This window comes from Rhinolophus sinicus, chromosome 6 (assembly GCF_057876585.1).
Source record: "Rhinolophus sinicus isolate RSI-liver-muscle chromosome 6, RSI-T2T, whole genome shotgun sequence".
In the NCBI taxonomy this organism is placed as follows: Eukaryota; Metazoa; Chordata; class Mammalia; order Chiroptera; family Rhinolophidae; genus Rhinolophus; species Rhinolophus sinicus.
Genome location: NC_142506.1, coordinates 5,216,473 through 5,232,924, shown reverse-complemented (window position 1 = coordinate 5,232,924; position 16,452 = coordinate 5,216,473). Strand labels below are relative to the sequence as shown.

At 46.7% G+C, this 16,452-nt stretch overlaps 1 protein-coding gene across 7 annotated transcripts in view; it reads right to left on the bottom strand.

The window, feature by feature from the left end:
• Positions 1 to 16,452, bottom strand: part of ZFAT (zinc finger and AT-hook domain containing) — a 213,592-nt gene that overhangs the window by 105,805 nt on the left and 91,335 nt on the right. For 6 of the 7 annotated variants that reach the window (XM_074316937.2, XM_074316938.2, XM_019724243.3 and 3 more), the window contains 2 exons: positions 11,849 to 12,025; positions 654 to 905 (listed from right to left, as the gene is read on the bottom strand). In XM_074316937.2, the coding sequence (XP_074173038.2) occupies positions 654 to 905; positions 11,849 to 12,025 (429 nt within the window). Of the gene's footprint in view, positions 1 to 653; positions 906 to 11,848; positions 12,026 to 12,164; positions 12,513 to 16,452 lie in introns of those variants that run through there. The other variant, XM_019724253.3, reaches the window with a different exon arrangement.

The following is a 16,452-nucleotide window of genomic DNA, read 5'->3' as shown; positions in this document are numbered from 1 at the left end:
GGCTGCAAGGGTCTGCACGTGTGATGAGTGACAGGACTACACACACGTTCTCTCACTGCAGATGTCCTGGGTTTGACATTGTACGATATCAAACGTAAGATGTATTTGACAACTAAGGCATAACCACTGGGGGAAACGGGGGAAGTTACCTGGGACCTCTCCATATGATCTTTGTCACTTCCTGGGAATTCATCATTATTTTCAACGTACAAAGGGTTTACTTTTTAAAGCATTTCTCAGACTTTGAACCAGACTCTTATTATTCCCTCTGGGGACCCTATGATTTGAAATACTTTGTGTACCCAACCGCATGTGTTAAGATAATTCCTTTGCCCACATTTATTGATCAAATATCTGTAACTGTCTTACCTCCTGAAGGGTAGAGGCTGGGTCTACCCTCTTAGACACCCCAAGTCATCTCCTAAAATACCCCCATGACTTGGACTCTCTGGGCACCAACTACCAGATGACACACTCAGCTCAAAGAATACTCCCAGACATAGTCCGCAGTCATTACAGAAATTGGCACTTGCCCAGAGAGGCGAGATGCGTGTAGATCTGTGCTACTTCCGAGTAACAACAGGACCAGTAAAAACTGATCTGAGCGGCCAGCTCTTTCAGAAACCGACAGGTGCAGCCGGGCAGGTGCGTACCTGCGCCTCCCTCGTCCTCGCCCAGGTCCAGCACGATGATGCAGATGTGCTTGCGGAGCTGGCGCATGTTGGAGAACTTCCGGCAGCACTTGGGGCACTCCAGGCTGCGTGGGGCCAGGCCGCCCCCGTCCCCGAGGGCCAGCGCACTGTCCTCGCCCGGGCTCACAAGGCCCTCTGCCAGCTCCTCCTCAGCGCTGGGCTTCTTGGTGGACCCCTTAGGCCGGCCTCTCTTCCTCTTCATGACTGACAGTTCTGCAGAGGAAACAAGAGGGCACGCGGTAGTCACTCGAGGCGACAGTGAGGGCAGGTACTCACCTTCCAAGTGTGGGAATATGTTCAGTGTCGTGCTTTATTAAGAATGAAAAGTCTGGAAAATAAATAAATAAATAAATAAATAAATAAATAAATAAATAAATAAAAGAGGAAAAAACAAAAAGAACGAAAACAAAACAAAACAAAAGAATGAAAAGTCTGAGGTAGTTCCAGAAATGAGCAGCTGCAAACAGCACGTTTAGCGCTAATATTGTTGCATCTCTATGCTAATATATAATAAAGTTTGTAACAGTGTGACTTAGGAAATCATTTTATCAGAACCTGTGCATATGCTGCTTCTGTAAAGTGGGGCCCACCAGCCCCCAGTTCACAAATCAGGCTCCGTGTGAACCACCATCTCCATTTAAATCCAGTTCTCAGAAATGGCTTGAGGGCTTCTTTGCAAAGGGTTCGGGAAGGCTGCTTAGCTTTTCATGCTCTTAACGAGTTACACAACTATTCAGATTATTGCAAGGCATCATGATTATTACAGCCAAATTGCTCTGACGAAAAAGAGAAAAAATAATTACAGTCTAAAACCACAAATTACAAGACTACAGACAACATTTTCCAAGTTTCCTAGCGACCTAGTGATTTACATGTCACGATCAGAGCTGCTTTAGAGCAAGTTTCACATCATTGTACAACTTGTATTTCTTCTTAATTAGCATTCATTTTTAAGGCATTTGTCTCTGGAATGAAGGTGGGAATTAAGAGGGGTGAGCGGGGTCAGGGAGCATCGCACTGCTGTGTGCAGGTACAGTGGCATGGTCTTAGGTGATGTGACTTGACAGGTAGGCCGAGTGGCCAAGCAGGCGGCCGGCAGCACGTGGCTGACATCCCCTCCTTAGAGGTCTGGATCTGCCTGGCTGAGGCATGGCCTCTCAGCAGTCCTCGCTGAATCTGCACATCAGCGTGGAGGAGGAGGTCTTAGGTTCTAACACATCTTGGGGGATCGGTCATCTGTAGAAGGTCTTCAGGGTCCCTCCCTGCTCACTCTAAGGCTACAACTCTGCACAGGAAAGCATCAACCACACTGCCCACAGCTACCACGGCAAGTCACTTCTGGTCCCAAATCAGACAGAGAGGCCACAGGGACAAAGGAGGGCAGGACAGTTCTGCAGGGAAAGGCAGCAGAGTCTGCAGGGAAAGAGCAGTGTGAAAATGTGGGCTCTGGACAAAGGAGCAGATTCTGGACAGGGTCCCCAAGAACTCAGGGAGACTGCGCAGGAGAATGGGAAAGTGGCTGAGATTGGGGATGGGTGGAGGGGGCTGGCAGGAACAGAGATTCTGCTGGCTGCGGTGCCAAGGGCGTGCCAACCTTGCCTGAGGGAGGTCCACACCACAGCCTTCCTCAGCCAGGGCAGCCAGCACAATTACTGTCTTCCCTCCATCTCCCTGGATGTGCTGGGGCCTGGGGGTGGGGGTGGGAGGGTGGGGAGAGAGCAGGGGAGGAAAGGCAAACGGAGGGACCGATAAAATAACCAGGGCACAAGACCCTCTGCTCCCTTTGTCCGCACTGGATTTCCCCAGAACAGAGCTGTGCCGACAGGAGGCCCGGCCGATATGTGTGGGGAGGTTGGAGGGGGAGGTAAGGAAAGGAACTAGCAAAGGACAATCGTTTACTTCAGTCCCTTATTCTTTACAACAGCATGACCTTGTGAAACCTACTGAAGCAGCAATTAATAGAGAAGCAGAATCGGAGAGGCTATAAAACATGCACCTCCCGTCCCGTCATCTCTTCTGCAGAAGTTTACGGGGGTCGGTGGCCCAGGCCCAACCCAGTGACAGACTCTGCATCGTGACCAGGTGGATACAAGCTACTCCTCCAAAATGCTCTATGAGGAGAAGAAACTTTACCCAATGAGTGGCCTGGCCTCTGCCCTTGGCTACTGGGGTTGACCTCTAGGCATGCCCTGGCTGAGGGGAGTGTCTGTTTGCCGGGGGGCTTTGGTCGCCGGACAGTCTAACTATATGACTTATGACAGGAACACGTCACATGGGTTCCGCCCTCTGGAGGAAGTGGAGAATAAAGGTATCGGTCTGAACATCCCTGACGAAGGGAGGCTGAACAGGCCAGCTACACGGGCAGTTCGTCATCGAGCCCCCATAAAAACTCTGGGCACCAAAAGCTCAGCGAGCGTCCCTGGCTGGCACTGCTCGACATATATGGAATTGTGTCATATGTAGGGGCAGGAGGTAACGGCATCCAGGACTCCATCGTCGGGGGCAGCAGGATGACCAGAAGCTCCATCTGAAACCCTCCTAGTCCCAGACTTTGCCCAGAATCTCTTCCTTTGGATGATTCTAATTTGTACCCTTTTGGTAAAATAAAACTGTAATTGTAAGTGTAGCGCTTTTCTGAGTCCTGCGAGTCTTTCTAGCAAATTACAGAACCTGAAGGACTCTATAGGGACCCCCAAATTTATATCTAGCTGGTCAGAAGTGAGGGTGGCTCTGGGGACCCCAAGTGGTGGCTGGTTGTCAGCAGTCTTGGGCAGACAAAGCAGTCGCGTGGAGAACTGTGCACAGAGCCTTCGTTTGGCAAGCTCATTGCAGCAGGGTACCCAGCATTTTCTCCACAGACGAGCATATGCCAGGCATGGGAAAGCAACCACTGTGTGCAAGGCGTGCGAGATCTGTGCTCATCACATAGTAGGAGCACAGCACAGTCGGTCCGACGCAAGACTCATCTGTGTATCTCTCTTCCCACTGCTCTTTCTCACCCTGCACCTAACCTGGTCCTGCTTGGCGGGCACTTGCTAAATCCTGGAGCATTTCACTGACGGGCAGTGTGTGATGTGGCTGTCCAGGAAGAAATGCCCAATCGGCCGTGAAAGCTTTGGAAAGCCTCTAACACAACGGTGACCAAACGAATCCTACATCTTCCTACATCCATAATTCAGATCCTTAAGACCAATTAGTCTGCTAAAAATGAAATATTCATAAATGAACTTGGAATAACTACAGCACTGAAAACAAGCTGCTGCTGTCAACTACCCACATTTCTTAGAAGAGCCGAGGCTCTTGGAAATGGGCAAGGAAAATGTTGTCACCTCTAAATCAAAACATTTTAATGGCATCACCTCCAATTCTCCTGCCTCCTCCCTGAATTCCTTTAGTCAGTCTGTCACTGAACTCTATGGACTTTGTCCTAAAGACATCTGCCCCGTAAACCCCTTTTATGTTATTATGTCACCTTTGTCACCTGGATGCCTGCACACAATCTCCGGGATCCAGCCTTCTCCAGTCTTTCTCCACCTCCATCCCTTGTCTCACTACCACTCCCTCGTTCTAGAACCTTCCATTGCTCTTGATGACTTAGCCCCATAATTCTCAGATTTGGCTTTCTAGGCCCTTCACTGCGTGGTTCAAACCTGCACGCACATGCGTGTATACACACATACACACGTACACACACACCCACAGTGGCCACCCCCCACGCTCATGGAATGTTCTAGACCTCCCTAAACATGCACAGATAACCCTGTCTCGTTTTACTTATCTGTACTATCGCCCCGTATCTGACTGCCTCCTGCCCCCCCAATCAGACCTCAAGCCGAAGTCAAATGCCAACAGTTCAGGCCCAGTTCAGATGACCTTCTCCACCAGGGCGTCCCCGCTATTGAGCAGCTCAGCCTTCGTCCCAGCTCGTCTCGGACTCACAGTGAGAGGCACACAGGTGGTGAGCCAGCTCCCTGCACCGTTTCCTGTGAGCTTCTCTTGATCTTATTCTTCATCCTGCTAAAGCCTCCTGCCTTCTCCACCTTGGAGTTGTCTGAACGAAGGCGTCTACCTTGTGAAGTATTAAATAACGTTTGTTTGTAGCACCTAAATTCTTTTCAATTTTTTTTTTTTTTTTAAATAGGAAAAGAAACATTTGGAACATAAGTCATAACCTATGTCCCAAGTTCCCACAGAGGTGAGAAAGGTGCATCTCAACTCTGTCCCAAGTCCACAGTTTGGGGACAATTTCCCACCGTCAGAGAACCGTCCTTGCAGATCCAGGGCCAAGAGCTAGCAAGAGACAGAAAGAATCAGCTAAAGGTTTTCACATTCAATCAAAAGATAATGTGAGCATTATGAAAAAAAGCCCAATATTACCAAAAATCTAATAACGTAAGCCCTTATACATCACTCAAGGAAGCACTTTCCCAGCGATTATCTCATTTTATCCTCATAAAAACCTTAAGAGATAGATGTAGCAAATGTAATTTTCACAATAGGAAATGAAATGAGGTTTCCAAAGGTTCAGCGACTTGGCACGTTTTCCAGAAGCAGCTGTTGCGCTCTCAGAGCTGGGAATGGGTTTCCATCCCCCACTCCCAGATCTTTCTGCTGAGTCATGTAACCCTCACGTCGATTCTAGATATACAGGTAGAGCCCAAATGTGGGGTGCTGAGAACACTGGCTGGGTTCAGCCGACCTGGGCTCAAATCCTCCCTGCTCCTCAGTTTCTAACATGAAAAACAGACACAAACTGAGTCTAATTTATAGAGTCCCTATTAATAAAAGCAATCTGCCCAAATGCTGAGCGTGATGCTTAGGGGACTGATGAATGGCAGCTGTTTATTACGATGGCCAGTCATTGGTACTCTGATGTGGACTCTCGCTGAAGAAACCAGTCCCCTCCCGGCCAGCCCACTGCTGGAGCCTGTGCCGCCTAGACGTTCGCCCACTCTTGTTCATTACGGCACCTTTTCCTTGATGTCTTCGCTTTAAAATGTCTCATACAGCAAGAAAGCCATTACAGAATTAGGGGCCCACAAACTTCACTATGCTTAAAACCATGGATGAAGCCAGCTTTCCAGTCAGTCTCTCACTTTGCAGCTCAATCTTTAATCAAACCAACTAGAGAATTTAGAAAAATCCTGAACACTAACATTGTCAGGCCCTGACCGTCAATCTCCCTGGCATTTATTTCCAACAACCCAGCAAGTGACAGGGAGACGATGAATTATTTATCAGAAACGAGGGAGCGTGAGCCTTTCAGGTTTAAGGGGAACACAGCAGCCCCTTTGTGTGATAGATGATAGCCGGCCCTGTGTTGTAAGGCACTGGTTGGCTGAAGGCATCCTAAGCTGGCTCTGTGGGGTTTTATCAGCAATGATGTGGAAATGCCACGGAAATCCCAGCAACGGCCAACAATTAATCATTCAGCCGTACATCTCAGGCACCACAGCGAGCACCTCCAGGGCATTTCTCCGTCAAGTCCCTGAGGGAAGCATCAGTAATATTCCCATTTGACAGAGGAGGACACCGAGGCTGATGACGATGAATTAATTAGCCCCAAGACACAGAACTAACATGTGGCAGAGCTAGGATTTGAACCCAGATCCATTGGCCTCAGTGTCTGTGAACTTCGTGTCTGTGTCAGGTCAGATTATGGTATCAGAGCCCAGAAATGACACATTTCGACCTCTAAGTTCTACGGAGAAATGACGATGGTGTCACCCAGCCCCATTGTGACCCAACTCCTGAACTGGACAACAGATGGACAGAAGGGGCAGCGGGAGGGCCACTGATGCACCGTGCACGTACCACGTATGAAAGCACTGCGTGCATCTGTCTCAGAGCCTGCTTTAAAAAGGCCGGCATCTTACCTCCCTTGGACAGACGACCAAAGCCACCTGCCTAAACCCCAGCAGGGCCTATCCCCAACACAGTGCTGTGTGCTGAGCCCTGCATGAGCGCATCCAAGGGCGGGCAGGGGCCGATGCTCCATGAGCCACGCTGAGCTCTCTGAGGCTGGCTGCAGCCCTCTGGGCACATTTTATGTTTGTTCACTCTGAAGGAAAGCCTGTGACTGACCCATCAGTCCAGAATGGGGGTACCCTTCTGTAATCTGCACAAAGGCACCACAAGTGCCGGTTGCAGCCCTGCCAACCACATGACAGCTCCAGGTCTGAAACCTGAGTCTGTCTGAGTCCAAGGTGGGTGCTCTTTCCAGCACCACATGCTGCCTACAGGAGTAATCAGGGCTCGGGTTTCAGTGGTTACAGGAACAGCAGTACAGCATGCCTGCATACACTCAAAATGACTTTATTTGTGGTAAATGCCCAGAAGAGGCAACACAAAGATTTAAATTTAGATCCCAGCCTCCCCTGGGAAGCCTCCTTTTGCCCTCAAACTAGACAATGTGCCCCCCTCTTATCAGCCCATACTTCAGCCTAGAAAAGCACTTTCCCCACAGCACTGAAGTTGCCTCTTTGCCTCACTGCCACCCAGCAGCCAGGAGGCAGAACCAACAGGAACAGTGCCTGGTCCGCCCTGGACGCTCAGCACCCAGCACAGCACTCAGGTCCGCCCTGGACGCTCAGCACCCAGCACAGCACTCAGGTCTGCCCTGGACGCTCAGCACCCAGCACAGCACTCAGGTCCGCCCTGGACGCTCAGCACCCAGCACAGCACTCAGCCACATCACAGCTGCAATTATTGAATAAAGCAACAGGAGGAGGAGGAGAAGGGAAGGAAAAGGTAAAGAGAGAAGAGAAGAACGCCTATTGAAAGGCTGACAGGGAGAAGACGACGGAAGAGCCAAACAAGGCTTTCAGGAGACCCATCTACAAGTAAATTCCTCCTCGCGCAAACCCAACTGCCCCTGCCTCCATCGGGATGAATGAATGCCCACGCGCATGCACACGTGTGCACACACACACACTCACACTCACACACTCACACATCGCACAAACCCACTCATATAAAGAATCACACACTCACAAATACAATAACACACACAAAAGGGAGAATGAGCTTGGTCCATTAGGCAATTTTTTCTTGAACAACAACCTGAGATTTGGTTAGAAAGAGGGCAGAAAAACCGAAGGTTTTCCTGCAGACCACTTCTTACATGAGGAAAAAGAAATGATTAAAAGGCTATAAAATAAACCAGAGGATTTAGAAATGTTCATGTTATAAAGGGAGACCAAAATAATAAATCAACTGCCACTCAGTTAAAGGTTTAATGAAACCATTTCAAGTATCTCTCAACCTAAAATTAATTGTGAAGGTTAAACCTGAAAAGAAATCATTAGAAACGAAACCTCTACAATCCTCAAATTTTATGGACTTGCACAAATCAAAAAAAGGACTTGGAGTACTGAATAAAAGATTTTTGAAGAAATTTCCTCACATTCAGAGTCTGAGTTATTAAAGTCTTAAGAAATACTTTTTTAAATTAAACAACAGAAGCAACCAATCTTCCAGTATACACAAAGAAGAGAAATGTATTCAAGAATAATTTAAGTCAAAACTCAGAAAATTATTTATAAAAGTAGCTCAATAGTAAGAATTTGATTATACCCAAAGTACCAAAAGAACATGCAAATACCATCAAACCAGCGGGACCCAAATCCCGTTCTCCCACTTACTAACTAGGTAACCTTGAGTGCAGGCAGGCACACCTTGTTTTATTGTGCTTTGCTTTACTGTGCTTCACAGATGTTACATTTTTTACAAATTGTAGGTAAAACTCAGCACCAGCAAAAAGATTATGACAGGCTTCACTGCGATAGTCACTTTATTGCAGTTGTCTCAAACCAAACCTGCAATATCCCCCAGGTATGTCTGTGTGTTGTTTTAACGCCTCTGGGCTCTGAGCCACATATTCCTTAATTATAAATTCTAAGCATCAACAAGGAAACAGAAGACTGGAACAACAGTGTTAACCACCCAACAACAGCAGAAGACAAATTCTTCTCAAGTGCACCTGGAACATTCTCCAGGATCTATTACATAAATATTAGGCCATGAATCAAGTCCCGATAAATTTAAAAGGACTAAAATCATAAAATGTATTTGGACAAAAATTAGAAATAATGGAAATAAATTATGAAAATTCAAAAATGAATGAAAATTAAACGGTGGACCTAAATAGCAAATGGGTCAGGAAAGAAGTCATAAGGAAAACTACAAAATACACTGAGGTGAACAAAACAAATGCACAACATATCAAAACTTACAGGATGCAGTGAAAGCAGTGCTTAGAGGGCAATTTATAGCAGTAAATGCCTAATGTTAAATAAAGAAGAAAGATCTCAAGTCAACAGCCTACCCTTCCAACATAAAACTAGAAAAACAGAAATAGACTAAGCACAAAGCAAGCAGAAGGGCAGAAATAATAAAAGTTAGAGTGGAAAGTGATGAAATAGGATACAGAAAAACAAGAGAGAAAATAAACAAAATTTACAAACCTTTAGCTGACCTCAGCAAGAAAAAGGAGATTAAGACTCAACTGCTAAAATCAAGAATGAAAGAGGGGACATTACTATTGATCTTACAAAAATCAAAAGAATTCTAAGGAAATACTAAAAACAACTGTATGCCAATAAATTAGATAAATCTGATGAAATAGAAAATTTCCTGGAAAGATACAAACTACTGAAGCTAAGTCAAGAAAAAGCAGAAAAATATGACTACACCTATAATATGAAAAGTAATCAAAAAACTTCCCACCAAAAATAAAAAGCCCATGACTAAATGGCTTCACTGGCAAATTCTATCAAACATTTAAGAAGAATTAACTTCAACACTTCAAAATTCTTCCAAAAAATAGAAGAGAAGGAAACGCTTCCCACCTCATTCTAAGAGGCCACTATTATGCTGATTCCAAAACCAAAGACATCAGACAAAAGACGCTAGACCAACATTGCTGAATATAAATATAAATGCCTTCACCAGAATACCAGCAAACCAAATCCAGAAGCATATTAAAAGAATTATACAATATGACCAAGTAGGATTTATCCCAGGAATGCAAGGCTGAGTCAATATATGAAAATCTATCTATGTGATACACCATATTAGTAGGATGAAGGAAAAAAAAACAAAAACATGATCATCTCAACAGACACGGAAAAAACATTTGACAAAATCCAATAATAAAAACACTCGACAAACTAAGACTAGAAGGGAATTTCTTTAACCTGATAAAGGACACCTACAAAAAAAACAAACAAAAACAAACAGCTAACATTATACTTAGCAGTGAAAGACATTCTCCTCAAGGTCAGGAACAAGAAAAAGGATGCCTGTTCTTATCACTTCTATTCAACATTGTACTGGAGTTTCTCGCCAGGGCAATTAGGAAAGAAAGTCAAATAAAAGGCAAACAGATTGGAAAGGAAGAAGTAAATCTATCTCTATTTGCAGATGACAAGATTTTATATAGATAGACTCCTAGAGAACCCACAATAAAACTATTAGAGCTAATAAGCAAGTTCAGCAAGGTTGCAGGATACAAGAGCAATATATGAGTAACAGTCATATTTGTAAACTAGCAATGAACAATGTGAAAATGAAATTAAGATAGTTATTTCCATTTACAGCAGCATCAAAAGAATAAAATACTTAGGAGTGAAAATAACTAAGGAGGTATAAGGCTGGGGCACTGAAAACTAGGAAACATTGCTGAATGAAATTACAGACTTAAATAAAAAGACATCCCATGTTCATGGATTGGAAGGCTTAATATTGTTAAGATGGGAACAATCCCCAAACTGATCTACAGATTCAATGTAGTCTTTATCAAATTCCAAATGCCTTTTTTAAAGAAACATATAAATAACATATAGAATTACAAGACCCTAAACAGCCAAAGCAATCTTGAAAAAGAAGATCAAAGTTAGAGGACTTGCACTTCCCTATTTCAAAACGTACTACAATCATCTAAATAGTATTCTACTGGCCTGAGAACAGACATGGACATTCATGGGATAGAACAGAGAATGACGAATTACACCCACACATCTATGGTCAACTGATTTTTGATAAGGGTGTAAAGACCATTCACTGAGGAACTTAGGGGGACAGTTAGGGGTATTTGCCTTCCTCGTTTTATATTGTTTTACACTTTTCAGCAAGGTGTTATTACTTTTGTAATTGAAAAATAAACAAAAAAACAAAGTATAAAGGAATAATGTAATTGCTTCAATGGGTTTATCTACACGGTGTTCGGCCCAGGACAAGCAAACAAAATGCAATGGGTTCAATCATCGCACATGGAAGGGGTCCAGACAAGGGCCTTCTAGGCCCTGCAGGCTGAGGGAAGAGCTCCGAGAAGCAACCTCAGGCTGAATGAGCCTTAGAGACATGCAGACCTAATTACAGCGCCTGGACGCTTTCTCTAATCCATCCACCTGCTGCAACTGACACCGTTCAGTGGGGGACGTCCGGACACTGCAGGCAAGAAGTACCTCACTTGGCACATGGACCAAACATGGAGGGTTCTGTGCAAATCAAAGCTTCTTGCAACTGAATCCTTGTCCCAAGCGTACATGATTAGCTCAGAAATGCTGCTTTTAAGATTACATATACTCACTTATTTATCACGTATGTGACGATAACAGCGTCCCTTTATTGTCCTCTCTGTGCCAGGTGTCACTCTAGGGGCTACAGGTATGTTCTTTGATTTAATCCTCACAGTCCCCCGGGGACAGGGATACGTTTTCATTTTTCTTTTCAGATAAGCAAAGTGAGGCTTAGAGAAATCATATAATTTGCTTCAGGTGATGTAATGTAGCTCGCAGGAGCTAGAGCTGGGTTAAACGCACACTTACCTGATGACAAGCTCATGTTCTATAGAGTTAGATGGTTCCACCTTCATTCATCATCCATCCACCCACCCATCCATCCACCCACCCACCAGGCACTGGAGAAACCCCTACCGGAGCCAAGTACAGGGAATGCAAAGAAGCAATCTTATTTGAGCAGATCTATAATTAGACCCTTATTGTGATTTCTGGGTTGGAAATGTGGATTTTCTAGGTTTCTGTGCCCACCGGACAGAATGTCAGAATCAAAGGAATTGAGAGCAAATTCACATCATCATCAGAGACACGCACATCCGTGGCCGTGGTCCTCACCCAGCACCCCGGCCCCCTTACCGTCTCCCGTTTTGCTGGGCTTGGGGGGCTCTGGAATACTCAGGGGCCTCAGGGGGATGATGATGTCATCAACGTTAACTCCTTCTTCTCTGTGCTTCTCAGAAACGTGGGAGAGGAGTTCCGACTGATTTGGTGAGAAAAGGTTACAGCATTTACACATGAAGATGGCCGTGTTTTCTGTAAGGAAAAAAAAATTATATATATGTTATTTCATCTTCACAGAAACAATTACTTCCAACTGCCTAAGAAAAGTATTGAACGCTGCCCCTTTGAGCAATCGCCAGCCTCCGACACATTATGTCCCGCTCGTGGATACCTGCACAGCTGGGCTGCTCACTTCTAACTTCCGGTGGCCCAGCTCCCAGAAAATTCTTTCTTCAGTATTCAAATCCTCAGTCCTCTGGATAGGGGCTAATAAAAACCTCCCTGTTCCCCAAATCTACTCCACAGCCTAGATTCCAGCATCAACCAGCAAAGTGAAAAACGAACATGGAACTTGAAAAATTATATGTTACCCTCCAATGGATGAACTTTACCCATGGCAATTAAGTATTCTAGCTAGACTCTTAAATTAGGTGCAAGGAAAAATTGATCAAAATAGCATTTCTCAAGAGCCAAGACCCCTTTCACTGGCTGGCACTGGACTAAGAACACGAAAGAAGGAAATCTGTTGTGCTTTTAAGCCACTTCATTCCTATTTAAAGCATGATCACCATTCACAAATATTTACTGAGAGTCTACTATGTTCCTCCCGCTGTACGAGGCAGGAAGACATCATGGATAAACACTGATGTTTGAGTCTGATAAAATAATTATAGGCACATAGAAGAGTATTAAATTCAGGCCCGAACAATAATTAAAAGCTAGATTTTCTTTTTTCTTTTCACATTTATACTAAAAGGAAGAATTGGTATGATGGGAAGGACAGTGGCTTTGAAGCAGACAAACGCAGGTTAAATGTCCCACCCCAGCCCCTAATGCTGTAACGCTGGGTGAGCCTAGACAAGCAGGGACAGTCTCTGGGTGTGGCGGTTTGAATAGGAAGTGTCGGTAGCATGCCGACCCCACAGTGGGAACACAGTAGGCGCTCACTCAGGAAACCATGATCCTGAGTCACCCCGACGCTCTGCACACAGTGTGTCCTCACTCACACAGCTGAACGGCGGGGAAGTTGCACCCACATTGCCTGTTTCCCTGGGACGCTCACCATCACTGGCTCACGGAGACTCTTAAAGCCACACAGCAGTCATACAAGGTCTCTAGGCCACTGACGCTCTGTCAATGGTGAATGAAGACGTTGTACGTAGCTTCTCCTCTCCCCACACCCCAGCCTCACTTGCAGCTGCTGACCTGGCTTCCTAGTTCACATGAAGCCGCCAGAAGACAGCCTCTACCAGCTTCCTCGACCACACCTGCTGACCCGCCCACATCTGCACCCAGCCACCCAGTCTCGCGCCTGTTGGCATAAGGGGTGGCACAAGCAGTGGCACAGAGCTGTGGTCAGCGGGGAGGTCCACCCTGGTGTTCTTATAACTGACATTGTCTGCCACTGGTGGCTCGTGGAGAAAAACGGCAGGACCACATTTAACCATTGCTACTGCTTTTAAATTCTCTGAAGACAACGCACCCTCAGTGCCTGGCCCTGGGAAGCCTGCTCCTGCTGCCCTGACCCTAGAAGGCAGCGGGCATCACTGGACAGAGGGCACCACCATGACCTGTGGGCACTGAGCCCCAATCCCGACCACCCACTCAACGACACTGTTCCGGTGACATCTGCTTTTTCCTCCAGATCACCAATGCTCCCCTCTCTGTGCTCTCGGCATGCTCTATTTCTCCCATCTTAAAACAAAACAAAAATCTCTTTTGATCTCCATTCCCCACTCTCCCCTATGTAATGTCTCTCCTTCTCTTTACAGCAAAGCTCCCCAACCAGCAAGAGGAGACGAGAAAGGCAGTAGGGCGTGCCATTGCGACAGTGAGAACAGAACCCCGCCAGTCACTGGGGTCACAGGAAAGAGACCCTCTCTGGATTCAAAGAAAGAGTTTCTCCATGAACAAGCGGGCAGAGTGATGGCCTAAGAGAATTCTTTCCTACCAAACAACATTTGAAATAGGAATCTGACAAAGCAGAATAAACATTCATCGATGAACGTCTCTCATGAATACTGTCAATTGATTTTGCTTTTCCTCAAGAAATGCTTTATTCCTAAGGCACCCAAACTGCTTCCCAAGGCAGTGACTGCAGAAGGACTTGTTCTTTATATGAGGACATGTTGCATTCACTATGCTTCCTGCTGATCCGACCATGGTTCTGTCATTCAGGCAAAAACGGGTCTGTAATCCTCACTCTACAGGTGAGGAAACTGAGATTGAGGGAGGAGAAGCAGCTTGCCTGCGTCACAGCCGGCAGGAAGCAGAGACCAGACTCCGCTCCCTGCTCACGAGACAAGCTATTTGGCTACAGACCATGAGCTGAGTTCCACCGTGTTAAAGCCAAAATAATTTTGCAACCCTATCTGAAATGAAAATCATTACAAAGAAGAGCACAACCCCCAAATCACTTATCGGTTTGCTTTGTTCGCGGCAGCGTCTACTGAGCAGCGGCCATAGGGGTTGGGGGGTCCCACTGCAGGTACCAGGGACACAGAGATGAATCAGGAATAAGGAGCCGTGCCTCAGAGGCCATCGGGTCCTCAGGGAGGCAGACACGTCTCAGAACCACCGCGTCTTAGGTTTTTACTGACACTGTTTCCCAACGCACGGGCAAGGATTCTTGATTCCTGTTGTGCTTTCAGAAGACAGGGAATTCTGTGACATTTAACAGCAGAACTTCTGGGGACCAGAGTTATTGCAGGAGGTCTTTTAGTTCACAGACACACCAAGCATTATCTGGAGACTGAATAAATAAAACTGCTTTTGCAGCTATGTGGACAAAGTGTCAGAGACAGCTGTGAGCGAACGACTACCCGGTTATTCCACACAACCCAGAGACTGAGCAGCCCAAGGTAGCGCCAGGCTCTGACCATCTGCTATCAATTAGCACATGTTTCCCATGTGTCCGCCATGTGTCCAGTTCTGTAGGTGTGGAGACTGGATCTGGATTTCCCCAGGTGCGGGCAAAGACAAGCCCACATGACTTAAGACGACTGTCACATAAGAGGGCTCAGTCGTGCAATACAGGCTGTGACACGGGGCTGGCACCTGTACGGAAATCATTAAAACCACCAGGGAGGCCGGCCCGGAGGCTCAGGTGGTTGGAGCACCGTACTCCTAACGCCAAGGTTGCTGGTTTGATTCCCACATGGGCCAGTGAGCTGCGCCTCTACAGCTAAGATTGTGAACAACAGCTCTCCCTGTAGCTGGGCTGCTGCAGGCTGCTGTGTGCTGCCATGAGCGGCCAGCAGCCAGCGTGAGTGGCCGTGGGCTACCGTGTGCTGCCATGAGTGGCTGGTGGCCAGCAAGAGCTGCCGTGAGCTGCCGTGAGATGCTGTGAGCAGCCAACCGACGACTGGAGACTGAAAGCCTCAGCCGGGGCAGCACAAGGCTCCTAATACCAGCCTGGGCCAGGGAGCTGTGTCCTACACAACTAGACTGAGAAACAACGGCTGGAACCGGAGTGGGGGGGCGGGGGGAGGAGGCGGAAGAAGGGGGGGAAAAACAAAAAACCACCAGGGCCTCGTTTGCAGGGCGGCACATGCTATAGGAGGGCGTAGAAGGTCACTGAGGAGACGGACAAGTGTTTCCCAAGCATCCGCAGCCCTGAGCTGACAGAGCAGTGTCCTTAGTTAATTGTCCTCAGAGGCCTGCTGGAAGGTGTCCACAGAGCCTGGCTCATCGCCCCAGCCCCACTCCACTCACTTCTGCAACCTGGGCGTCACGAAGGTTCTGGCTGCCACCAGCAAAGGGGACAAGAGCCTCAAAGATGCGCTCACTCGTAATTTCTGACCGGCGGTTCTGCTTCCCAAGATCTCGCCTTCCTAATTGTCCGACTATGCACAGAGATACTCAACACGGCGGCCTTTGGGACGGCAAGCTCCAGAAACCACAGCCACGGCCTGCACTGGACAAATCGTGACACAGCCCCACAAAGAAACTTGGTGCAGGCACTGAAAATCATACTTCCAAAGACTCTTGAATGGCATGAGAAAATGTGCCTACGAACCGTAAATGCTAAAGAGCAGGACCCACGAATATTCAGTGTGTCCTTAATTTTGTTACTAATGGATAAACATTATTTATGAAGGGATGGATGGAAGAATCCCCAGCCAGGCTGAAAGGAAATACACCCAAATCCTAACTGTTGAACTCTTTTTTTCTTTTTTTAATCACTTATGTATTTTCTACAGTGAGCCTATATAAGTTTCACACATTGAAAAATGGCTAGACCTTCTGAAAAGCAAGGTGATGGACAGACACAGCAGTGAGGGCACAGGGCTGAATGATGAGCTTGGAGCTGCTCGGGCAAGGCCAGTGCCATGTTCAAGGCCGCATCCCCCAGCCTGGCACAGGGCTGTTTAACGGCTGTGTGAGCCAAAGCTATGCTGCAAATTGTAAACACTGGAGGCAGAAGGCAGGCAGAGCAACAATCCTTGACTGAAGGGCTT